The sequence below is a fragment of the Scardinius erythrophthalmus genome (assembly GCF_964197995.2).
Source record: "Scardinius erythrophthalmus genome assembly, chromosome: 5".
NCBI classification, from domain to species: domain Eukaryota; kingdom Metazoa; phylum Chordata; class Actinopteri; order Cypriniformes; family Leuciscidae; genus Scardinius; species Scardinius erythrophthalmus.
The window spans coordinates 4547847-4575134 of NC_138225.1; the positions used below are offsets into that span (position 1 = coordinate 4547847).

A 27288-nucleotide genomic window follows, 5' to 3' on the forward strand; every position below is an offset into this window, starting at 1 on the left:
ATTGGTATATAGGTGGAGGGTCGAGCATCAGGCCAAAACACAACATGACAATATCAACATCAGTTGAGGGCTGCAACTTCACTTTTAAATGACAATATCCTGGCCGGACTACTGTTGTATTTGAAATGAACATGATTTCTTAATGTCTAGTGACATATCAGGGCCATTTTATGATTAATTGAAATACATTTCTTACATACGGTTCCTTTAACTAGATTAGAGACATCAGCCAGCGGCAAACGTCAGCAGCACTAGTCGAGGTAAGGCTGTTCCAGGTGGGATAATTGAGCGCTGAGCACCCGGTGATCGCTTGGATCTCACACCTCCGAAAACGTCAGATCAAAATTTTACATAGGTGCTATCTGTATAAACAAACAACATATTTGACCTTCAAACAACTACATTGTCGACTGAAAAACTCTTAAAACTACATTTCGTGACACAATAACATTTTTTTTTTTTTTATTTATTTCACGGTCTTTCTCCTCTGCTATTGACGCAACTTGAGATTATAGCAGCGGGATTTAGCATTCTGCATAAAAATACCACATAATAACACTAAAACAGCTCACGTTAGCTACAAGTTATCGCGAGAACAGATTTAGATCTGGCATACTAATGGGGTCCTAAACACGGAATCATCTCTTCTATAGGACTAATTTGTTCACCACACCGGTGTTAAATAGCATCTCTACCAAATTATCTTGTGAAGAGGATGCTTGGACTACTTGGTGAACTGGCTGAAAAGTCCAATTACAGTGATGCCATGACTACAATGGCCAAGCAGCTTGAAAAGATGCAGCACAACCCAACCCAACTGGTCTCTGCATTTTACTGTTTTGAGAAAGGGATGTCAGTGTCAAAACATGCAGCAGTGTTAAGACGAGCTGCTAGACGACCAGGTCCCATTATTGGCTGTCAGCCAACAGCAGTGGCCCGAAGATCAACCAAGACTGGTTCAAGGCGTCATTTGACAGTCAGAGCATGACTATAGTAGACATACAGGAAAAGGAGGAAAAAGGGTTGTCAGGGTACGCCACAAATCGTCAGAGTCTGTGGCAATGAATTTCTCGCATCAAGCTTAAAATGCCACAAGTTTGTGTGTGTGTGTGTGTGTGTGTGTGTGTTGGAGGGAGGAAGGGAGGGAGGGAGGGAGGGAGTGGAACTTCTCCCCTTATTAGACATTCTCTGGTATAGCCTTGAGTGTGTGTAAGGGGCGTGTGTTTATGTAACGGGTGGCTGCGCTATATAAGAGCGTGTCGAGGGACTTCACCCCTCGAGGTCCAGATTCATACACACACTCCGGACTGAGCTCTGCCGTAGCCATGCCAACCACCGTACTGGGATTGCTGGGAGTTTTGCTCTGTGTTACTTCTGAGGTCACACCACAGACAGACTTCAGGGAGGTAAGACTTAAAGACCACATGTCCCCACAAGGATAGTAAAACCTGAGATCACCTGTGGGGACCAGCCAGCGGTCCCCATGGGTACAAAAGTTTATAAATCATATAGAATGAATTTTTTTGAAAATGTAAAAATGCAGAATGTTTTGTGTGATGGGTAAGTTTAGGTGTAAGGTTATTGTAAGGGGACAGAATATACAGTTTGTACAGTATAAAACATTACGTCTATGGATAGTCTCCACAAAGATAGCAAACCACACGTTTGTGTATGAGATATTATTAATATACTGTTTATTATTTGTAGTAGTTCTTTATCTCAGATTCTCTAAACTGTTAAACATTGCTCTGTATTTTGCTCACTAAATACAATAAGAAAAACATGACATTTTTGGGGGGTTGTTTTAAAGGGATAGTTCGTTCAAAAATAACAATTATGTCGCCCTCATGTTGTTTCAAAGTTGTGTGACTCTTCTGTGAATCTTCTGTGGAACATATAAGGTTTTTTTTATACATAATTGTTTTTCAGTTATGTTTTTTGTACACAGGTTACTGTATAATGTAAGGCAAGGGGCACCAATATTGGTTATACTGGTTCCATAATGTTCTTCAGAATATCTTTTGTGTTCCACAGAAGAAAAATTAGTACTGGTTTCAAACGGGTTAAATTATGACTGAGTTTGCATTTGTGGGTGAGCTTTAATATATTAGTACTTGGTAAGTGATTCCGAAACAGGGAAATATGGAAACGATTTTAATATTGCTGTATTAAACTTAAAAATAAATAAAAATAATAATAATAAAAATAACAGATGTGACAGATACAAGTAAAATGTACTTGTGTGACTTTAATGATAATTCTACATGATATATCCAGTATAATATGAGAAAACATGAAAACATGAGGTTTGGTGTTGATAAAGGGAACTTGAGCGCTACTGATGGGACTGTGGAGGCTGGGAAACATCGGCTATATACAAAATAACCAAGAAATTAGAAATGACACAGAATACTCACACCAGAGCTTATTTACATTTTATTAGGCCACAGATACATCTGTTGTTGTTTATTTCAGGCATTGCTGTAGTTGACAGGCTGCAGTACTGAAATAACTTGTAATAACTAATCAAACTATTCAAATTCAATGTAGCTTTGCAAATGAAATAAAGCTAAAGACATCAAAGAGTAAAAAACTGTATTGGCCTAAACTGGCATATGTTATTCACTCATTGTTTGCTCTGTTGAGTCCTTATTTATCTAAAAGCCTGTAATACTGTAACACCCCAAAGTGAAACTCCACCTATTCATTCAGTCTCTTTGATGTGATCACATGGAATTACAATGACGACTGATGTCATGCGATTTTGGCAGCATAAATAGTGGATCAGAATCAATCTGTGAGACACACTGCCTGATAATACAGTTTATTTCATCCAGACTTTGATCACCAGCACAATGACTTCAGAAAACCCTGGAGGATGGAGCACAGTGGAGCCTGTCACTGACGAGGTTTCAGAATTGCCAATCGTTGGAGGATGGAGCAAAGAGGTGCCTGTCACTGAAGACGTGGAGAACATCTGCATTGAGGTAGGAGACAGAAAATCACTCATATAGTAAATGCAGATTTTGTTAAAACACAGTCTAGTTAAATTACATATTTTGGTGCTATGACTTGTGTTGAGAAAATTATTTGTTGTTATTTTTAAAATAACTTTTCACTTTTTACATGAGTTTTCTGAATGATAGACGTAACTCCGAGACCAATAAACTATTTGTTTTTTTAAATAATAATAATAATAATTATTATATAGATTAATAAAATGTGCATTTGTTTATTCAGGTAGTGAAGCAGGCTGGAGTCAAGTTTGATGTTTTCATTCCTAAAGCCTATAGGTATCAGATTGTGGCAGGAACAAACTATGTGGTCAAGGTAAATGCGTGTTTTGTATTGTTTTTATGGATTTTGAGCTTGATGTTTTAATCACTGAAATGCTTTCGGCACAATTTGTATGTTTCTAAAATCAACAAGCCGGTTGTGGCTGTGTGTCCTAAATGGGTGCGATGGGTGTCCAGTAATTTATCTGTCCTCTCTGAAAGATAAAATGCATCACTGTATAAAGTTTCTCTGCAGTAGTGGAGATAGCGTGGGTGCTTGGGTGCGGCCGCCCCAGGGCCCCGTGCCAATTAGGGGCCCCTCAAACGCCGCCGATCTTGCGTCACTGGCAGTAGCGGAGATAACGTGGGTGCTTGGGTGCGGCCGCCCCAGGGCCCCGTGCCAATTAGGGGCCCCTCAAACGCCGCCGATCTTGCGTCACTGGCAGTAGCGGAGATAGCGTGGGTGCTTGGGTGCGGCCGCCCCAGGGCCCCGTGCCAATTAGGGGCCCCTCAAACGCCGCCGATCTTGCGTCACTGGCAGTAGCGGAGATAGCGTGGGTGCTTGGGTGCGGCCGCCCCAGGGCCCCGTGCCAATTAGGGGCCCCTCAAACGCCGCCGATCTTGCGTCACTGGCAGTAGCGGAGATAACGTGGGTGCTTGGGTGCGGCCGCCCCAGGGCCCCATGCCAATTGGGGCCCCTCAAACGCAGCCGATCTTGCGTCACTGGACAGGAACGGTGTTCTTCTTGATAGCATTCTTTAAGCGCAAGATGCGAGAGAACACGTCTGCATGCCCGCTGTTTTCTGTGCTGCGCACTCACAAAGCACGAAAAGAGCCGCCTCTCATATAGCGCACGGACATATACACAATTATATCTCAAAATGATCCTTCTAGTTAATTTATAGCATCAAATAAACATGAATAAACATTAGAAGAATCAGTGCACTGACAGCATACTCGCTGCTACCATTAATGTTGATCAAAGAACAACAAAAAAAAAGAAAATCACTCACTGAACTTTTCTAACATTAATTAGCTTAATATTTTATTTGCCTGTTGTTCGGTGATGAGTCTATGCATGCGACCTTGAGATGTGTTCCCTGTCAAACATAATTTATCCTTATTTTCGTAATTTTGTTAAACAATTTTTCTGGATTTCTTGATCTTTATATGATTTTTTTTTTAAATTATTATTAATATTAGTATGCTATTCGTTTTTATACAATTTGTTCTGCAGAAGACCTGTTAATTCAGAATTGCAGAGGTAGCCCATCCAATAATAATAATAATAATAATAATAATAATAATAATAATAATAATAATAATAATAATAATAATAATCAAGTAGTCTAGCCTAGGCCCATTTTATTTTGGTTTGCAGGCTAATAAAAGTTAATCAGAAAAACAAACGGTAACTTTACCCGTTTTCTGAATATTAATTTAAATGTTGCACATAATAAATAGACCTAATCAAAAAGCACAAACATGACCATTCTCTGCATTTGTATAAGAGAAAACTTTTCTCAACTTTGTAGCGTTGCTGGACACTCAAATCTCTGCAACGATCACTGTAGCAGAACTCATAGAAATATGTTTGCTGTGTCATGGAAAATGAATGTGTTTAGGTCACTATCAATGTGAAAAGAGTTTTACATGGAAGAGATCACATATAAATCCATGTGGATTTCTCTCTCTCTCTCTTCTCTCTCTCTCTCTCTCTCTCTCTCTCTCTCTCTCTCTCTCTCTCTCTCTCTCTCAGGTGAAGGTCGGACTAGCTACATACCTTAATGCGATGATATATCAAGCTCTCCCTGGCGATGGAGGGAAACTGACTGTGAAGGGAGTCCAGTACCCTATAACCAAAACTAACCCTCTGGTCCCCTTCTGAACACTTCTAACCGCATGCAGAAAATAGTACAGTAATAGAGGAACTATTGAAAACTGTTTCATTCCTCAATGAAATAAACATAAAAACATCTCCATTCCAAATCTTTAAAAGCAAAAAGTAAAATAAAACAACGTAAAATGACATTAATTTTTTAAATTTTAAGATTTAATTGGCTGTCTGTATGACTTTCTAAAGGGGGGGGGGGGGGGGTTCAATCTAGTTTATTTATAGCCCTTTCCACTACAAAGAAGACCAAAAGCCTGTACAGTTCAAAACAGTCTACAGATAATAACAAATAATAATAAAAAAAAAACGATCAAAAGACAATAGTCAATAACATAACAAACAAACAAACAAACAAACAATAAAAAAATAAAATAAAAAATAAAAAAAGAAGGGAAATACAACTGCCAAATTTCAAGAGTTATAAGCCATATCAAACTGTCAATTGTGGATGCAGATCTGATGTCAGGTGGAAGAGTATTCCACAGTCTCGGGATGGCAACAGAAAAAGCCTGATCCCCTTTAGTTTTCAAGCGAGTTTTAGGAATTGCGAGAAGTGAACAATTTGTTGAGATCTACATGAAGTCATAGGAGTTAAATTAGTGAAATATTCTGGGGCCAGGCCATGGACAGGTTTATAAATATAGAGTAACACCTAATAATGAATCTGATATATAACCGGAAGCCAGTGCAGCTTTACCAAAACTGGGGTAATATGCTCCCTTTTCCTAGTGTTCGTGAGGAGCCTTGCAGCCGCTTTCTGGACCAATTGGAGCTTCGAAATAAGAGATTGACTTGCTCCCAAATACATTGCATTGCAATAATCCAGCGGGAGAAAATAAATGCATGAATCATTGTCTCAAGATCAGCAGCAAACAAAAAAGATTTCATTTTTGCAATAGTCCTTAACTGATTTTTTTTTTTTCTGATCAGCGAATGTTAAGGATAAGTCAAAATTACACCCAAATTCCCTATCTTGGGCCGCACATTTATTGACCATGGACTCAAAACATCTGTTATGTTTCTGTCACTTTGATTTGGCCCAAAAATGATAACTTCAGGTTTAGTCACATTTAGCTGGAGACGATTTTGTTCTAACCAGCACTTTACCTCCTCAAGACATAATAACAAAGATGAATGAGGAGTTGATCCTCCAGATTGAAAAGGCAAGTAAATCTGAATGTCATCGGCATAAAGATGATACGACATGCCGTGTCTTTTAAAGACAAGGCCTAAGGGCAACAAAAATAAAGAAAACAAAAGAGGACTTGAAATGGAGCCCTGAGGAACTCCACAGTCACTGAAAAAGAACTTTCCATCAAATAAGAGGAAAACCATTTTAAAACGGTTCCTCTCAGACCCACAGCATGCTCTAGTCTAAACACTCAATGAGAATATCATGGTCTATCAAGTCAAAGGCTGCACTAAGGTTGAGCATAATTAGAGCTCCTTGACTGCCCGAGTCCCCAATGAGTAGCAAGTCTTTGGTAACCCGTGATAAAGCTGATTCAGTGCTATGTCCTGCCCTGAAACCAGACTGAAAAACATCTAGCACATAATTGTTAGCCAAAAAAGAACTCAACTGTCTTAAGACCACTTTCTCCAATATTTTCAAAATACAAGGCAGCTTTGAAATTGGCCGGTAATTTGTGAGATCCAAGGGATCCACAGTAGACAAAATCAAATCAAACTCATCAAAAGTGTTTACACTAAAAGAGTCATCCTCTACCCTTCCATCCAACACACTCAACCTTGCCCTAATGTCTTTAGTCTTTCTGGTGAAAACACTTAAGAACATATCACAGCATTCTGAAGTTGGAGGTACAGCATTGGAATTAAGAAACCTATTAATAAATTGAAACAGAATTTTAGGCGAGTTTGAGAGCCGCAAAACAATATTTGAAAAATAGGCCACTTTAGTGTCCTTTACAGCTTTCTGAAACCTAAAAAGTGAAGCCCGTAAATTCTGATGAGAGACCAGTGCTTTATTTATCTTTCAAGTCCGTTCTGCCTTCATTGCTGTCTAAAAAGACGAGTATGTTAATTTAGCCAAGGCTGATGATTTGCCATATAACATTTAATATTATAAGTCCAAAACATCAGAGCAAACAGAGTTAAAAACAGTAAGTAACTCCACTGGATCAGCTGTGGGCGGGGCAGACTCCAACTGTAATACACCAGAATCGGTATAATAATCTTACCAAAATCCTGGAATTTTAGGATTTATCCCGGACAATAATTGTTCGGGAACAAGCATATGAAGACTGACTCAGTCTCATTTCATTCAGCATGTTCAAACTAAAAACAACAGGCATATGATCAGAAATGCAAAATGTATCAACATCGACATAAAAAATGGACAAACCTAAGGAAAAAACAAGGTCCAGAGTATGTCCTTTCTCATGAGTAGGGCCTGAGACAGAGACATGCTGAATAATTTTAAGTCTGCGTTCATGCGCTGATACGTCGAGTACCCTAAAACCGCCAGTGACCCACTAATAATCCTCGGTGAAAGTCAGACACAAACAGCATGCAGAAAATAATCTGTCTGATCTAATAAAGTAACAGACACACAATGAGCTGCCATACTGCATAGAGGAACTATTGAAAACTGTTTAATTCCTCAATATTAAACTCTTTATTCAAACCCTCAGTGATTGTGTCAATGTGTTTATGTGAAGATGCGAACTACACCAAATTCACTTTACTTTTATGCTGGAATAATACACATAAAACAACATAAACAAATTCCACATCTTTCCAAATCTTTAAAAACAAAAAGGAAAAAAAAAAAAGGAACATAAAATAATGTAAAATCAAATTTTCTAATTTTAAGATATAACTAATTGAATTACTTTTTTAAAGGGAAAATCATATATTTTTTTATATTAAGACAACACTGACTGTCTTAATGAATGTAATTTTAAAACATTTACCAATATACAGTCCGTATTTTACACTGTATTATATGAAAGGAAATCTTGTTCATCTCAACCTAACGTCATTCCAAACCTGTATGATCTCTCTTCTTCTCTCAGTGTTCACTAGAGCAGCATTTTGAAAATGAAATTAGCCTTATTAGTAGGTATTATTTAATACCTACAGAAATATTTTTTTATTTCCCCTGCAAAAGAGAAGCGTTTAGCTCTGCTCTGCCCAAGGAAGTGGAAATGTTTGGACAGGTATAACCATAAAAATATTAAATGTAATTTCTATCCTAAATTGGACATTAAATGTAAAGTGTGATGATAATTCTGTATTTTTTTTTTCTCAAGCTGATAAAGCGATAATCTGTAACCATGAGCACAACTCGCATATACTTACCAAAACAATGTTCCTCCGCAAGTAACTTGTGCTTCTACCATTAGAGGACCAAAGATCACATAATGTGTTTAAATATTTTTCAGCATTTGCCAATATTTTGTGTATAATGATATTTCTGAATTTGCTTTGAAATGTTGCACACAGCATGTTTTTAGCGCAATTTTCCACCGGACAAATTGCGATTGTTAACTCATGATTTCTGTTCTGTGCGTCTGTGCGCACCAATCTTGCGCTTCTATCTACTCCTCAACCAGACCACCTAGAGACTTCAGGTTTTCGGCATTATGTTAAGGAAGGTCTAATCTCGGGAACGCACAAAAAAAATCCAGGAAAAGATTTACTATCTCTTAGTGTTGTGATCCCATGAGGTGAGAAAATTGCGCTAAAACACTCACTGAGTTTTTATTACTTGTTTTTTTGTTTTGTTTTTTAAATTGCAGCATGCAGATCACACACTAGCAGTGGTTCCCAACCTGTTTTACTCCAAGTCCCCCTCCTCTCCAAAACAATACTGCAAGCCCAGCACAGAATACGTAGAGAAGTGGTGCTTTGTTTTAAATCATTTTTTTAATAATTAAAAACGTGGCAAACAGGTTGGTAACCAGGCAGGGGAATGGAAACATAAATGCATAGCTCTTGATATTTTGATTTGCTGATTTGACAACATTCTTTTAAAGTAAAAAAAAAAGATGCAACAGGTGCTAGGTTTTAGCTTCAATTATATTTGGTTAAAGTTAGCATGAGTTTTCAGGTCCTCACCCTCCCAGCAGGTGTTTCTGTGGCTTTGAGCTGAATAGGTGACTAAACCGCTCCATCTAGTGACCAACATCTACAAAAATAAAACATATAGAGGATATAATCAAACATGCCATGATCTATTTCTGCACAGTCTTATTTGAAACAATGTATCTAAACAGAATTTCCAAAAGATTTCCCTTGATATAAAAATAATCAAGGCATGGTTTCCAATGACATCTTTGAAATAATTTAACACAAAGTATTAATATTGCCAAAAACTCATTGCCAGTTTTGCCCAGCTCTGTGCAGTCGTATAGTTATTTACTGTTCAGTTTGCATCATGCTATGTATGTACGTACACTACCATACAAAATTTTGGGGTCTGTAATATTTAGTCTCTCATGCTCACCAAGAAAAAAAAAAAAATACAGTAATATTGTGAAATATTATTACAACGTCAAAAAACTTTTTTTCCTATTGTAATACATTGTAAAATGTATTTTTTTTAATGTGATCAAAGCTGGATTTTCAGCATCATTACTCCAATCTTCAGTCAAGTCACATTTATTTGTATATAGCGCTTTTTACGATACAGATTGTTTCAAAGCAGCTTTACAGAGATAACAGGAAAATAATGCTAAAAAGTTAGTTTCCAGAAGGAAATACACTCACCTAAAGGATTATTAGGAACACCTGTTCAATTTCTCATTAATGCAATTATCTAATCAACCAATCACATGGCAGTTTCTTCAATGCATTTAGGGGTGTGGTCCTGGTCAAGACAATCTCCTGAACTCCAAACTGAATGTCAGAATGGGAAAGAAAGGTGATTTAAGCAATTTTGAGCGTGGCATGTTTGTTGGTGCCAGACGGGCCGGTCTGAGTACTTCACAATCTGCTCAGTTACTGGGATTTTCACGCACAACCTATTTCTAGGGTTTACAAAGAATGGTGTGAAAAGGGAAAAACATCCAGTATGCGGCAGTCCTGTGGGCGAAAATGCCTTGTTGATGCTAGAGGTCAGAGGAGAATGGGCCGATTCAAGCTGATAGAAGAGCAACTTTGACTGAAATAACCACTTGTTACAACCGAGGTATGCAGCAAAGCATTTGTGAAGCCACAACACGCACAACCTTGAGGCGGATGGGCTACAACAGCAGAAGACCCCACCGGGTACCACTCATCTCCACTACAAATAGGAAAAAGAGGCTACAATTTGCATGAGCTCACCAAAATTGGACAGTTGAAGACTGGAAAAATGTTGCCTGGTCTGATGAGTCTCGATTTCTGTTGTGACATTCAGATGGTAGAGTCAGAATTTGGCGTAAACAGAATGAGAACATGGATCCATCATGCCTTGTTACACCACTGTGCAGGCTGGTGGTGGTGGTGTAATGGTGTGGGGGATGTTTTCTTGGCACACTTTAGGCCCCTTAGTGCCAATTGGGCATCGTTTAAATGCCACGGCCTACCTGAGCATTGTTTCTGACCATGTCCATCCCTTTATGACCACCATGTACCCATCCTCTGATGGCTACTTCCAGCAGGATAATGCACCATGTCACAAAGCTTGAATCATTTCAAATTGGTTTCTTGAACATGACAATGAGTTCACTGTACTAAAATGGCCCCCACAGTCACCAGATCTCAACCCAATAGAGAGAATAGGTCAAACACAGTATTAGTATGGTGTTCCTAATAATCCTTTAGGTGAGTGTAGTGTCACAGTGCAGCTTAAGTAAGTTCAGTGATGTTTCATTTTTGTTTAAAAAAAGTTATCAATTTAGTTCATTAGTCAATAGTAGAGTAAAATGTTACAGTGTTGATTCCATTTTTCTGTAAGAGAATTTCATTAAAGGGTTAGTTCACCAAAACATTTAAATTGTCATCAATTACTCACGCTCACGTTGTTCCTCACCCCACAAGACTTCCATTCATCTTCAGAACAAAGATTAAGATCTTTTTGAGGAGATCTGAGAGCTTTCTGTCCCTCCATTGACAGCTTACGCAACTACCAGTTTCAAGGTTCAGAAAGGTATACAGAAATAAATTAAATCCACGTGACTCCAGAGGTTTAACCTCAAATTTATGAAGTGGCACAAATGTTTTGTGTGAAGAAGAAAAACAAAATTACATATTTTCTTACAAAATATAGATCGCTGACGCACACACACAAGAGCGCCACAATGTATGCGTGCTGTCGACCCAGAAGCAGGGTGAAAATGCATGAGAACACAAGCACTGAGATGCTCATATGAATGTTTGAAGATATTGTGAAAAAGACCATTTTTATTTTATTTTTTCACACACAAAGCATTTGCATCGCTTTTTTGGGGGTTAAACCACTTAAGTTAAAAGGTATATTTTCCATGTCAATCAGTTTTTGTCCTTATATACTGAGTACAGTTGAGACACTTTGATTTTTCACACAAAAATAGACACTGAAAAGAAGTGAATTTCCACAAGACATGCCACATGACATTTCATTAGCTTGTGGACTAAGATATTATCAATAATACCCACAAGTATATTTACACAATTAGATCATAAAAATAAGGTGCTTTTTGTCTCAACTTTGTCTCAACTGTACCCATATGTGGTACAGTTGAGACAGTGCATGGTACAGTTGAGACACCCATTTTTAATGATGTAAAGGTAACTAACCATTCATTGTAAATATAAAAAATAAAGACAAATAAAGAAAATAACAATTGGCAACATTTTTGTTTATTCATCCATTTATATTCATCCATTTTATTTAAATTAGCACTGATTAAAATTTAGAAAGCAGGAACAAGATATGAAACAATATTTATTAATAATACACAGTTTAAATATCACAAATATCTAATTTTATTTTCATTTGCGTCCTATGCGAGCTAATTACGACGTTTAACCTGTTATAATAACACTGAACAACTAAACAGTGTGTTTCGTAATAGAGCTCTATTGGGGGTAGACAGTTGATACACGTGTCTCAACTATCCCCCGCTGGCCACCTCGCACGTTTCTCTCGCCCACGCCCACACACACACCACACCGATATACACACGCTAAAGGTGAAAGGAAGATTGGTAAGTGTCGTGATACAGAGTGAAATTGTTTTTAATTACCTGCTTACCTTTAGCTATACGCTTTCTTGAGGTAAAGGAAAGGGGATATTTTGGTTTGCTATGGAAAACTGTAACTTAGTCTATAGAGTGAACAAGCAAAATACAAGAAATGGTTAACTTAGCAAGCTAATCACAACTCTTTATTCTTTGCCAATAATATAACCTATCTCTATAATAAGCAAACAATATCAATCCCCATAGAATGTTGTTGTCACTGAAAACTAAATGTCATAGGGTCCCTGTTAATGCTATTACCGTTGTTTAATTTAATTAATTGAGCAGATGAGATGGATATTCGAAGATATTTTAGCAGAGAGAAAGAGAAGCAGGCGCAGGAGATTGGCAGGCCAGTTGATTCTGAGGGAGCCGGTGTCATTGAGGTCAGTAATGGTCTAGCAGCTATAGGTCTAAGGATTTTTTTGTTTTCTTCTAAGAATAAGCATTTGTTGGCAGGTCTAGATACCATGCATAGCCGCCCTAAACTAAATAATTTCATTATATTTATTATATATGCTAGCTATACCAATTTAACTTTCTGCATTCATTGGCTGTGATAAATTAAATAAGTAGATGTTACCTAAATGTAGGCTAAAGGTGAGCAAATGACCACAGATACACATGTGAAACTAAAATGATCAATCCTACATACAGTACATATATACAGTAATCATTACTCCAAAATTTGTATTCCTTCCACCATCAGGTTATTTTATTTAGACAGTAGCCACTTTAAATAGGATCCGTATCAATAGCTTACATGATAAAGTATGCAGTGATGCCTATTTTTTTTCTTTTTCTTGTACTGCTATTTGTCATGTGACCAATTTGCATTTCGAAGTCATGTAATTAGCATCAGGTTTTTTTTTTTTATCTTAAAGGATGAGACAGAAGGAGAGGCTGAGGAGGAAAAGGGTCAACAGGCAAGCTGCTTGAGGCAGGATGAGCAAGCGGGTCCAAAGACAGAGGAGCTTGAGCAAATGGAAATAGAGAGAGAGGGAGACCAAACTGATCCAGGGAGAGAGGAGCAAACAGACCTAGAGAAGGAAAATGAAGAAGCAACTGCAGCAACTTCTTCCAGTAATGTGCTTGATTTAGGCAACAAAGATACAGGGCCCCGACAGGTGAAGATGAAGAGCTACCCACAAGATAGCTTTGGTACACAGAACAGGTCGTTTCACCACAGCTGGTTTGAAAAGCACAACTGGTTGGAATATTCAATCAACCATAATGCAGCTTTCTGCTTCCCATGTCGAGTGTTTGGCAAAAACATAAAACATGATGCTTTGGTCAGTAGTGGTTGCAAGAACTGGAAGAAAGCCTTGTTTATATTTGGCAAGCATGAGATGGCACACACACATAAGGATAGTGTTGTTGCATGGAAAAGCTGCCAGGCAACTAGCCGACAGGGAGATGTTGCACATATGATAGTATCTGCAAATGCAAGTGAGATAGCAGAGAGAAGAGAGTATCAAAGGCGAATTGTTGCAGTCACTTCCATGTTAGGGAGACAGGGAATCCCCTTTCGTGGTAATAAAGAAGGTGAAGACGAACCAAACAGAGGCAACTTTCTTGCTTTTATGGAGCTTTTAAAGGAGTTTGATCCGTTCCTTCAAAAATATAAACCTCCATCAAATGCTACCTATATCTCGCCAACATCTCAGAATGAGATTATTGATTGCTGTGCTCAAGAAGTGACCAATGTCATTGTATCTGAGATGACAAAATCCAAAATCTATGCCATTATGGCAGATGAGGCAAGAAATGCACGGTCAGAACAGCTGGCTGTTTGTGTTAGGTACGTGTCAGAGGGGGAAGTGAAGGAACGTTTCCTAGCACTTACAGTGATAAAGTAATTTGATGCCCAGACCATTGCTAACGAGCTGCAGCAGCAGATCCAGAAGAATGGTGTAGCAGAACTTAAGTGTGTAGCACAAGCATACGATGGCGCAGCTGTTTGCACACCTCCAGTGGACCCACAGATGTGTGGGTCCACTGGAGGTGTGCAAGCATATTTTAGAAAGTTCCATCCTGAGGCTATCTATGTGCATTGTTATGCCCATGAGCTAAACCTGTGTTGTGCCATACTTGCAGGTAGTGGTCGACCGATATTGGTTTTTTGATGGCCGATGCCGATATCTTGGAGAGCAGGGTGGCCAATGGCCGATATAAAGCCGATATTTTTATATATATTTATTTTAATCAATATTTAATAAATTATAAATAAATTATAAAACACATTTTTAAAATAAACATGCTTTTATACTTTAGATGGCAACTTCTTAAATTTGCAATCCTATTACAGTATTTTTCACAAAGTAATTGTTTAGAAATATATGAATATGTGAATAAAAAAAAGGTAGCCTAAACACTGTAACAGGGCTCTCAGTAATCTGGTAATTTCGTGCTAGTAATCATATTTTTTCAAATAAAGACAAGGTAACGCTAATTTTACATACAGCACAGTGAAAACGATATGAATATGACACAGTTGGCAACTGGTTATATATCAGCATATTTTAAAATGAAGGATTTAAAAGTTTTTCGATGGCGTCTCCTGTGAAGCTGATCTTCTGTTCGCATTCACTCACTTCGCACTTGCAGACAGTAATGCACACTTTCCAAGATATCACTCACAGCTGGATTCAATCAAATCTGCAAGGTTTGTGAAATTAAATGTTTATTAGATATTCAGAGATTTGTTTAAATGACGTAGATGCGTATTTTCTAAATGTTGACGGCAAATGAGAAAGTATTTTAGCCTGATTGTTTGCCTTTTCTGTTACAAATAACATAAAAGCAAACGCTTTACTTTACTTACTTCGCATAAGTTAATATTTACTTACTTTGTTTACCAGTTCTGTCTAACAAAGTATTAGATATGACTGACAGAGATCGTAAATGAAGACGGAGAATGTGAGTGAGCGCTGTTTGATCTGAGGAGCTGCCATTGCCGTTCTCTTCTCAGGCACCGGTGTTCTCAGCGCCGCCCGTCAAAATAAAAGTCCCGCTTTCAACACATCGGCCAATCAGAAAAACTTATCGGCCGATGCCGATATTTCAAAAATGCCAAATATCGGCCGATATTTCGGACTTGGCGATATATATCGGTCGACCACTACTTGCAGGGCTGTTTCAGAGGCTGTGGAGCTTTTCAGCTTGTTGGAGAGTGTCTATTCTTTTTTCAGCACCTCTCTAGTAAATCATCATAAGTTTATACTGCGGGCGGGAGTGCACATACATATTGCGGGAGCGGGCGGGAGTGTAACACATACGTTGCGGGCAGGGGCGTAGCAGCCATTCTAAAAGTGGGGGGGACAAAAGCTGTATGTGACCATAGGATGTGACCCAAAGGTGATGATCATAACAGGGTTTTTTCCAGGCTCAAATGAGGCGGAGGTGGTAAAATCCTAATAATGAAAATGTGTATTTTTTTGTAGATCATCATATACCCTAATGTGTTTCCCACATTATTTTTGTGGGTGGAGCTTGGTACCTCTAGGGAGGTCTGGGGGCATGCCCCCCCGGAAGAAAATTTTGTACATTTTAAAGATAAATTCATTAATCTGGTTCACTTTGAGTCACCCGAATCCACTGTTAAAAATAAATAATCCACCCGCCAACCACCCATATTCTTTGATTTAGATATCTGCATCTGATCATCACATTACAATTATTCAAATTCTTAGTGTTAACTTAAGCATGACAATATGGTAACATATCACACTGAAGTAGGCTGATTTAAAATGAACATTTATTTAAAGTAAAAGTTCTTCTTTTGGCAAAATTACATTTCCTTAATAGCATAAACAGAAGCTTTACTCCCTTCAAATTGTCAATGTTTCATTACATCACTGTTTGAAAACACTCATTTTTTGTACCTTTATAAAGGGCATTTTCCCCCTAATTTTATACAACAGAGATTTTATTTAAATATAGGCTATCAATAAAACCTAAATCAATGTATTTCCAAAGTTTTAATATTATTTTGGTCACCCGACGTCGCAACCGAAATTTAACCAAATATCAACGTCTTACATTGCGTAAGTTACCTGATGGGAATAATCTGTTATGTCTCATTTAGCAGATGCTTTTATCCAAAGCGACAAGTAGGAGAGCATTTAACACACACTCGGCACAATCCGGCGCGACGTGACGAGGTCCATACGGGTTCTGTTGTCGTACACGTCTTACTCATAGACGGTCTTACTGCGTTACAGTTGGTTAAATCAACAAGGAAACTTTAGGCGTGATTCATGTCATCGCGACATAAAGGATATAATGGATATAAAAGGATATAATGTCCTCTGCTTTTTTCTGGGGTTCATTTTACCCCAGACGGCCAAACACCAAAGTGACTAAACAACGAACGAAAAATCACAAGAGATTTGAAGCTCATAGCAGACACGCCCAAGAGATGATTTGCGCTGTGATTGGCTGAATGTTAGTTCACTCAAGTCTAAGTAACAAATCAGAGAACACGGGCGGAAATAGTGGCGCTGGGTCAAAAAAAATGCGGGGGACAGAATCACCTGTTTCTAAAAGTGAGGGGGACGTGTCCCCCCCGTCCCCCCCGGTTGCTACGCCCCTGGTTGCGGGAGCGGGCGGTAATGGTCAGCAATTCGGCGGGCGCGGGCGGGCGGGAGCGGGATGAAGAAAACAGTCCCGCGCAGGGCTCTACACTACAGCATTGACTTGAAAACGTCTCTGGTTACTTACGTAACCTATGTTCTCTGAATAGGGAACGAGACGCTGCGGATAGCGCAGTGGGATATTCTCTGAATGTGCCGATTGTCTGAAGCCCTATAGAATCACGCCAATTCATTGGCTGATGGCGCTCGCGCAATCTGGCTCCGCCCCGACGCGCTTACGTCGCATCATTACATATTCGCGCGCGCCATCTGCTCCTCAGATTTCTCTGCCGAAAAGAAAACTGTCAGCAGCGCGAGGAGCTTGGCAGCTAACGCAGCGTCTCGTTCCCTATTCAGAGAACATAGGTTACGTAAGTAACCAGAGACGTTCTCTTTCATAGGTTCACTCAACGCTGCGGATAGCGCAGTGGGAACGGACTACCAAACTCGCCAAGCTAGAGCGCTTTCCATGACTGGTACATAAATGAGACAACGACCAAGATGAGTTCAAACAGAAAGAACCTGGGAACCCGGGGTCATGTCAAGATCCAAATTATAGAAACTTACAAAAGTGTGCGGAGAGGACCAGCCTGCCGCAACACAAATGTCCTCCAAAAGTGCTCCTCTAAAAAGAGCTTGAGAAAATGCCACACTTCTGGTGGAATGTGCTCTAATGCTATGAGGTGAAGGCAAGCTACGCACCTCGTAAGTCGACGAGATAGCTTCTGTGACCCAGTGGGAAATCCTCTGCTTTGATGCAGCAAGCCCACGGCGACCAGCACCGAAGCAAACCTGGTTAGATTTCCTCCAACCGCCTGAGCGGTCTACATATATATTAAGAGAACGAACTGGGCAGAGCAAGTTAAGCTTCCTATCTTCCTCAGAAGAAAATGGAGGAGGGTGGCAAGCGTTAAGGTTAACCACCTGTGAGCGGAAAGTTGTGGAAGAACTTTGGGGACATACCCTGGTCTCGGCCTCAAGGAAACCTTGACCAAGCCAGGAGCAAAGTCCAAGCAAGTCTCGCTAACAGAAAGAGCTTGTAAGTATCCTACCCGCTTTAATGAGGACAAAGCCAACAAAAGAGAAACCTTGAGAGTCAGAATCCACTCCGGAGCTGACTTCAAGGGCTCAAAGGGGGCCTTCGTCAAACCCTCTAGGACAACAGAAAGGTCCCATGAGGGAACTCTAGGGGAGCGAGCCGGTTTCAGGCGCTTAACCCCACGCATGAAGGCCTAAACTAACCTAAATAACCTAAATTAACCTAACCTTAGTTTCCCCAGGGGAATCTCGTCCGATTCTCTATGTGCTGCAATAGTTGCGACAAACTCTGAGAGTGGTAGCAGCTGCTCCAGAAGCAAACTTCTCCTGCAGAAACTCCAGCACTGAACCAACAGGGCAGTTAACTGGGCTCCTATCATGCGCTAAGCACCATGTCTCAAAAACCTTCCATTGGAAGAATATAGCCTCCTTGTAGAAGGGGCTCTAGCACTCGCAATGGTCTCCTGAACGTCGGTTGGGAGATCAGAACTTAATGCTAACGGCCTCTGATCGGCCAAACATACAGCTTCCACATGTCTGAACGAGGATGCCATATCCCGCCCTGCAGCTGGGACAGCAGGTCTTCCCTGACCGGGATCTTCCAGGGGGAAGATTCCAGCAGAGGAATTGGCTCCGAAAACCATGGCTGTTTAGACGGCCAGAACGGAGCTACCAGGAGGAGGCGGACGCCGCTCTCTCTCACTCTGGCCAAGACCGCCTGGATCAGTTTGATGGGCGGGAAGGCATAGAGTTTCTGCGTTGGCCAAGGGTGAGCGAACGCATCTATCCCTAATGGAGCCTGGGGACTCAGGGAGAACCAAAACGGGCATTGGGACGACTCTTGAGATGCAAAGAGGTCCACTTCCAATTCTCCGAAAACCTCCACCACCGTCTGGCGGTTCAACATCCATTCTCCCGATCAGAGTTTCTGCCTCCACAGAAAATCTGCTGCGAGGTTCAGAACCCCTGGGACATGAACTGCTCTTAGAGATAGGAATCTGCTCTGAGACCACAGGAGAAGGTGACACGCATGCTTGTCTAGGGTGCGCGACCGAGAACCCCCCTGCCAGTTCACATGAGACACCACTGCCATGTTGTCTGTTCTGACAATTACATGGTGTCCCTCCAGAAGAGGGAGAAAATGATGCAGAGCCAGAAAAACGGCTCTTAACTCCAGGCAGTTTATGTGCCAGGAGAGAGTCTCGCCAGTCCAGACCCCACACGCTGGTCTGCCCTCGAAAAACTGCTCCCCAGCCGGTGAGAGAGGCATCCGTCGTAATCATCTGGCGACGAAATACCGCACCCATGCTGACCCCTTTCCGAAGAAAAAGAGGGTCCCGCCAAACTGACAGGGCTCGAAAGCAACTGCGCGATACCTTCAGTAGGCGAAGGGTTGGCCCGGAGGGCCGAACCCCTGAGAGCTTCATCCCCCACATGAAGGGTCTCATGTGGAGCAGGCCCAGCGGTAGCACGGAGGAGGCCGCGGCCATTAGGCCCAGCATCCTGCGGCAAGTGCCCACAGACACATGATGGCCTAGCGAAAAACGGGCCAAGCATGTCGTCAGACTGGAAATCCGTGCAGGAGCCAAGCGGGCCTGCATGAGAACGGAAACCATGTTCACCCCCAAGAAAACGGTGCTTTGAACCGGAGCAAGAACACTCTTCTCCGAGTTCAACCTCAAACCGAGAGACTGGATATGACTCAGAACGATGTCTCTGTGGTGGGTCACTAGCTCCCTGGATTGGGCTAGAAAAGCCAATCGTCCAGGTAATTTAGAATACGGATGCCCTGGAGCCGCAATGGGGCCAGAGCTGCATCCATACACTTAGTGAATGTCCTCAGGGCCAGAGCGAGGCCGAAGGGAAGGACCCTGTACTGGAACGCTCTTTCTCCAAAGGCGAACCTGAGGAACTGCCTGTGTCGCCGTACAACCTGGATGTGAAAGTAAGCATCCTAGGTCTACTGTCACGAACCAATCCCCTGGCCGAATCTGAGATATGATAGCTTTCAGCATCAACATCTTGAATTTCCCTTTTTAAGGGTGAAGTTCAGTCGGCGGAGGTCCAGTATGGGACGCAAACCGCCGCCCTTCTTCGGGACCAGGAAATAACGGCTGTAAAAGCCCCGCTCGGTTTCCCCTGAAGGAACCTCCTCTATTGCTCCTTTGAGAAGGAGGAATGAAATTTCCTGCTGAAGTACAGAAGCCTGAGTGGCGCTGTCTACTACAGTAGGAAAGACCCCGTTAAAACAGGGGGGATTGCGGCAAAACTGAAGAGTGTAGCCGAACCGAACTGTGCGATTTATGCCTGCCTGCCCAGCCGCCATGTAGGATTTCCCAATGAGAGGAAGTAGTCCTACATGCTTTAGAGGGGAGGAAGGGGCGCGACCTCCAGGACGGCGCAGAGCAAGATGGTCGGCTAAGTCTCCTCAAGCTGCCGCATTAGTGAGGCGCGCAGAGAAAGGCTGCATCCAGGATCTGGAAATCTGGTGATGCAGATCACTGAAAAATGGCAGCTTTCTCCGTTGAGGCCTATATATATATATATAAATATATATATATATATATTTTTTTTTTTTTTTTTTACATAAGCGTCGCGCTCATGACATTTGAGGCAGGGGGTGCGCTGATAACAGCGGGCAGATTGCCCGCGCTCGACTCCTCTGCGGCGGTCAACCGAGAGGGGGAGGGCTGGGCGAGTCCCGTAGGGACTGTCATGTCTGTGTGTGGATGTGGGCGCGGGATAGCGGGCACATTTACCACACTGAAAACATTGTCCGCTTGAGTGAAGCGAATGCACGTTGGTTTCGTTTTTATAGAAACCTTGAGACATGCAGAACGTAGTGTTTGTGGGCACTGGGTAGTGGGCACATTTACCACGTTTAATGCGCAATCGATCCGAGTCGATTTTAAGTGCGCAAGCCCTGCTGGGCTTTTTTTTTTTTTTTTTTTTTTTACACATAAAACACCATCGGCCGTGGCCGGGAAACCAGAAAATACACTCTCTTGGGGATTTATCTGGGTAGCCGTGAAAGCGGCATTTGTGTGCAGGCAAGCGGGCAATGGAACCGGCTTGTTGGCTGCAGAAAACACTGGACCAGTCACATTTGCTGGCCAATCAATAGCGAGCTTCTCCGTAGCGCGCAAAAGTACGTCAGCGAGCCCCGCGTAGGCCGCAGTAGGCCGCGCTTCCTGGCCGCTCGGCGGGAAAACCTCGTCGGCGAGAGTAGGCCCGAAAGCCTCGGTAAAAAGTACATCCTCCAGCCCGAAAGAGACCGCGTCGCGTGCTCCCGGGCTGGGGCGCAAATAATCGTGCGAAAATTCGACTGGCATGCCTCGTGCGTGCCGAGGGGAGGGAGAGAGAGAAAGAGTGGGGCTCGTCTGCTCGAACTCCACATCCTCAAGCTCTACATCCGAACCCCAAGTCGCGGATCCTCGAGAGGCCTCGGGAGCGCGACGGGGAGACGAATGATTCCCTCTAAAAAAAAACGCGTTTTAGCCGCGATTTGAGGGTTTTGAGCAACAAATTTTCACAGAATTGCATTTACACGATCCTATGACTGCCTCGCGCGCATGTGAAAACCCAAACATAAACATCACTTACTGCGTGGGTCGTCGTTAGCGATGTAACGAGCACATGGCGGAGTACAGCGTCGGTATTCCATGGCAACTTCACCGTAAGGAGAAACAGAGTTCCGCTTGAACAGTCGCAGAAGCGCCGAGAATAATCCAGAAGTCGTATTTTTCGAGCTCAGAAAAATCACGAGCGAAGGGCAAACGTGACCGCTTCGTTCTGAAGGCAGAGAAATCTGAGGAGCAGATGGCGCGCGCGAATATATAATGATGCGACGTAAGCGGGTCGGGGCGGAGCCAGATTGCGCGAGCGCCATCAGTCAATGAATTGGCGTGATTCTATAGGGCTTCAGACAATCGGCACATTCAGAGAATATCCCACTGCGCTATCCGCAGCGTTGAGTGAACCTATGAAAGAGAACAGAGAAGGTTCTCGTCGCAGAAAACTTTCTTGCCCGCAAAACAGAGGCTGGATGTCCACCCCAAGACATGTTAGCTGTGCACAACCTCCTAGACCCAGACATGTTTCCCTCTCTGAGGGCAACCATCCAAGTTGCCCTTACAGTGCCTGTTAGCAGCTGCTCTTGTGAAAGGTCCTTTAGTGCACTGCGTCGGCTTCACTCCTGGCTGCGTCAAACAACGGGGCAGAAAAGGCTTCACAATCTTGCAGCCATGTCGATTGAAAATGACATACTGAAGCACCTAAGTCACGACAGAGTGATAGACCGATTTGCCGCCCTTAAAAACAGAAGGCATTTTTTGATGCTTCCACCCACGAAGTCAGGGACGGATTATGACTTGTAAAGGCCCTGGGGCCAGTTATCTCCAAAGGCCCCCCCAGCCCCCCCCCCTCAGTTCGATAATAAAATCGTTACGATAAATATAATGCACAATGTTGTTGGTGAAGACAGGGCTGCCAAATCTCACGCATCGTGTTGACACTGTTCTCCGTTTTTTTCACGCAATGAAAAATCCCGAAGCAAAGAGGCCACTGACACCAACAGACAAGACAAGGCAGGTTACTTTTGATCAGACGCAGCGTCAGTCGATTTTGCGGGGGAAACCGGAGAATAGCCTGCTATGTAAACCCCCGAAATCCAAAGTAGCCTAGTTGTTTCATTGGGTTGCTCAGGGCCGGATTAACAATTTCCTGTGCCCTGGGCATCAAGAGTAAGGCCCCGAAGTAGTTAGGGTGGTTCGGGGGCATGCTCCCCCGAGAAAATTTGGATTTCTCTGATCTACATATGTGCAATTTAGGACTTTTGAAGGCCAAAAAATTATAAGAAATAGGCTAGCTTTAAAACCTTGTCATTAGATTATTTTTCAATACCTGCTCTCTCCTCATCTTCATATTTCTTTTTCTCCCAGTCTTCTTATCCTGGCCTATTTCTTCCCCTCCTAAAGCTGAACTTAGTCTTTTCATTTTCGTCTGTGTCAATGACGAAAGTAAACATAGGCTCAACTGATATTTATACGTTCTATGAATCATTTTCTTAGACAAGTTAATTGACTCAAGGCTACCAGGAAAGCTGTAGCCTAAGTCAGTATTGCCATTAGGAACCTTCTGCAAGCTTTGGAATTTGAAAACGTCTGTTTTTAAATGTTAAAAGTAATTTTAAATAATACACATTATAGACTACGTTTACCGCAGTTGGCGGAATTGGCAGACGTCCCCTTAAGCATCGTGCGCTGTGGAAACTCGTCAAAGCATTCTCATGTATAATTATGCAGCATTAATGCACAAATGATTTTGAACGAATATTTTTATCATGTCGATATGCAATGGTCACATAATGTTAAAACTAATCTTGCTATTGATATCTTTGTTAGACTACCAATCTGACTCATTTAACTTACAATAGAGAGAACAGGACTGGCACAAATCTCTTGCTGGAAACTTTGATTAACAGCTGATATTATCATCATAACCTTAAATGCTAAATTAGTATTGCTCTAACTTAGTTATGTTATGTAAGGACATAAGATCAGCAGATCTTATTTAGATTCTTAAATTTGTAACTCCACAGGGCCTTCATATTCACATAGGGCCCAATAGTAAGTTCCAGGGAGCCCTCATAGTCCAAGTGCCTTGTTTAAGAGGCCTTGTGTAGGCTATGGTACACATATATTACAGAATTAATAAACATTTGTTTTCATTGTTAATGGGTTTTCTGAACCAAACTGTATTGCGTGGCCTTAAACCCCAGGGCCCCCCCGGGCTTCTGGTAGGCAAGGGCCCCTGGGCACTGGCCCCATAGGCCCGGTCAGTAATCCATCCCTGCACGAAGTAGACAATAAACAAAAAGTAACTGTTGACTGTGGTTTTGAACATGATTTCATTGTTAATTTTCCTTTATTTGAATACTGCCTTTTTATTGTTGATTTATATCATACATTGTATACATCATTTGGCAGAATAAATCATCTTTAATTGAGAAACGCTCAAACCTGTTTTGTCAAATTTCACTATGACCTTAAAATTCTGGTTCTTGGGTTAAACTGTATGCAACCCAAACTACACAGTGAAATTACACTCTGATTGAACCAATCCACAGCGCAGTTACAGTAATTAGTGTAATTAAATGGCATTCTGTGGACAACTTATCTTAAATAGAGAGGTATTAGATATAGTATGCTATTACTTTATCATACATTTACATGAGCAGACAGATAGCATTTAAAGGGATACTCCACTTTAAAATGAAAATTCTGTCATCATATACTCACCCTCATGTTGTTTCAAACCTGTATGAATTTCTTTCTTATGCTGAACAAAAAGGAAGATATTTAGAAGAATGTCAGTAACCAGACAGTTTCTGGTCTCATTGACTTCCATAGTAGGAAAAAAATACTATGGAAGTCAATGAGACCAGAAACTGTCTGGTTACTGACATTCTTCTAAATATCTTCCTTTCTGTTCAGCATAAGAAAGAAATTCATACAGGTTTGAAACAACATGAGGGTGAGTATATGATGACAGAATTTTCATTTAAAAGTGGAGTATCCCTTTAAGTCATTGCTTATAGAATAACTCATCAGGAGCAAAGTCTGGCCTAAGTAAATTCCCCATGCAGCTTTGATGTGTCTAAAAGCTAACATTACAGTAACTTTTCTTTAATGTAGTAATGTGTTAAAGGTGTATACATTTATGGTATAGATTGTAATTAAAGAGATGTTAAAAGTAAAAAAAAGTCTCTCTCTCTCTCTAATTAATTAAAATAAATGCTATCATTTAAAGTGGGCAGAATGCTGGATCTAGCTCATAGCCAATCGTTTCAATTATACCAGATGACGTATGTAGAGCGACAGAAATTCGACGAGGAAGAAGACGAAATAAACTTGCGTTATACACTACTTAGAACACTATCTAAGGCTGCATCGAAAGCTAACTACGCATCTGATGCCATGTTGGATCCATAGATATAAACAAACTGCTTCGGTGTGTCACATAGACGTCGTCATCGTCTTGCTGCTCCCTCCCCGTTCTGTGATTGGTTCCCTTTTTGAGATTGAGGGGAAATCTGGTCCATGGTGTCCAGACTGACTAGCAGCGTGAATAAAATCCATAGACAGTATATAAACTGGACACAGCGACCCCATTGGATTCAACGGAGACAAGTCAATTAGAAGCTCTTACTTCCTGATGGCTGAGCGTACTGCGCAGACTCAAACTGATCTTGACGACGTAGATGTGACGTGAGCATCCCGTCTGTCTTCTAGTAGCTGTGCCGAGAGAAATCTGAATCATTCGCTTCCGAAACTTGCAGAGACGGAGAGTGTGAGTAGGAGGTGTCCATGAGCGAGGAGCAGGAGAAACTTTTGCTAAGTATTCTGATTAATTATTTTGTCATTTTGCCTCCACGTCCCCCCGATTGCCCTTGAGCTTCTCCTCCTGTCCATACTGTAATTTCTCTACTGTGCAACAGAGAGTCGCGTGGTTATGACGCAATCATTAGCCTATTTTTACAAAAATTGCTTCTACGGGGCCATATCGTAAGATACAAGGTAATGGAGCCTTTTATACATTTTCGTGTTTCTTTAGAAATAAATAATGGACAAATGGAGTCTTTAAACGCCTCAGATGTAAAGTTATTCGCTGTCAAAGTGACGCCAAAATGAATGGGAGTCAATGGAATGCTAATAGCAGGTGATGGTCCGCTAATCAATGGCGGCGCCCGGGGAAGCTTCAAGAAAATATGAAACCCTGCCCCCCGATAAAATCGTGCTGCGCGCAAGGTAGCATGGGGAAACCCAGGCTAGTTTTCAATAGTTCCTCTATACAGTATGGCAGCTCATTGTGTGTCTGTTATTAGATCAGACAGTGTAAGTGGCCACTGGAGGCCGCTAGAGGCAGTGCATTTACAGTCAGGTCATTCATGTGACTAGATTTGAGGAGCATGAGCTGGAGCAGACAAATGATCACTTATGGATATTTATAGGGCCTTAAGAGAGTTTCCCTCTATGATTTGGTGTCCTATTTTTAATTTTCTTTCTTGCATTTTCTATTTGTTTTGTTTTATAGGTAATGGCATTAATTATATGACTGTTCTTTTTTCATGTATAAATGGTTTAATGAATATAATGCATTTGAACAATTATTACTTGAAATGTCAGGCCTGGAAATGAATAAAATCATGAGTCATTGTAATATCTATAGTCAATTATGCTTTGCTCTTAATTATTTAATTGGCTAGAAAATGGTCTTCAAATATTGCTAATAAATGATTTTTTTATGATTTAAATCAAGACAAGATCATTCAGTGAATTCATCCTTACTCACTCACAAATGACCATGTCTCTGTTTGTCTCTCAGGGCCCGTCATTACGCTGGAGGATTCATCGAGTGGATTCAGCGGGAAGGTCTGTGAGCAGAAAGAGTCGAGCATGAAACTTGACAACAGAGGAATGAAGCTTATTTCAGCTCCGTCAAGGACCTACAAGACTATGACAATGAATTTATACGGCACTTGACTGTTAAAGTGACAACACAGACCAAAAATGTATTCATCTCACAGATGTGTCTAATATATATTTTGCAAAGACTCAATAAATATTGCATTGTTTATGATACACTTTATTTGTTTTTATGTCATATGATTTTGTCACTCTAAATGGACCCAGCGACACATTAGATGATTTGTTGCTCATGTATGTTTTCCCAACTAACTGAAACAAACACTCTGAAATAGACAATTACACTATAAATTCATGATTGAGCATTGACCACACTGATGATGGTTGATGAGTATAATAACAGGGATTTACAAAATAAGTGCTGTTACTTTGCAAGAGCTTACATGAACTTTGTGGTCTGCAACCAATTCAAATTCATAAAAAAAACCTAATTGCAATCATTTAAAATGAATATGCATGTGATATGTTGTGAGATTTGGTGACAATTTACTTTTATTTTTGATTTTTAATGATTTGGAGTGAGAAATATTTATGTTCTGTTATTTCAGCATACAAATTAATTTTTGTATACAAGTGAAGTGACTTTGGTGTTGTCCACATCTCCATATAAACACACTGACTCAGACACTGCACACTGAGGGTTTGAATATTGAGTTTAATATTAAGGAATTTTCAATAGTACCTCTATACAGTATGGCAGCTCATTGTGTGTCTGTTATTAGATCAGACAGACTATTTTCTGTGTGCGGTTAGAAGTGTTCAGAAGGGGACCAGAGGCTCTCTGAGGGTTTTAGG

At 41.1% G+C, this 27288-nt stretch overlaps 1 protein-coding gene across 8 annotated transcripts; it reads left to right on the forward strand.

Moving 5' to 3' along the window:
• The first annotated feature begins 1278 nt into the window (after positions 1–1278).
• LOC308690645 (uncharacterized protein) lies at positions 1279–27121 on the forward strand. 8 transcript variants are annotated; one of them, XM_081365252.1, is made up of 6 exons: positions 1285–1406; positions 2838–2987; positions 3241–3330; positions 12624–12721; positions 13220–13261; positions 26393–26654. In XM_081365252.1, exons 1-6 carry the CDS (start codon positions 1326–1328, stop codon positions 26445–26447), a joined length of 516 nt encoding a protein of 171 aa, XP_081221378.1. In that variant the 5' UTR covers positions 1285–1325; the 3' UTR covers positions 26448–26654. The 8 variants fall into 8 exon arrangements, with proteins under 8 accessions (XP_081221375.1, XP_081221378.1, XP_081221377.1 ...); XM_081365249.1 differs by lacking the exon at positions 12624–12721 and having other exon boundaries at positions 1279–1406; positions 2852–2987; positions 13220–13627; positions 26393–26647; XM_081365251.1 differs by lacking the exon at positions 12624–12721 and having other exon boundaries at positions 13220–13462; positions 26393–27121.
• The last annotated feature ends 167 nt before the right edge of the window (positions 27122–27288 follow it).

Bases quoted from the DNA above. Each gene is read 5' to 3' on its own strand.
- LOC308690645 (XM_081365246.1), top strand. From the start codon at position 1,326: ATGCCAACCACCGTACTGGGATTGCTGGGAGTTTTGCTCTGTGTTACT. The intron at 2,988-3,240 runs GTAGGAGACAGA...TTGTTTATTCAG, and splicing joins TGGAGAACATCTGCATTGAG to GTAGTGAAGCAGGCTGGAGT. The intron at 3,331-13,219 runs GTAAATGCGTGT...TTTATCTTAAAG, and splicing joins GAACAAACTATGTGGTCAAG to GATGAGACAGAAGGAGAGGC.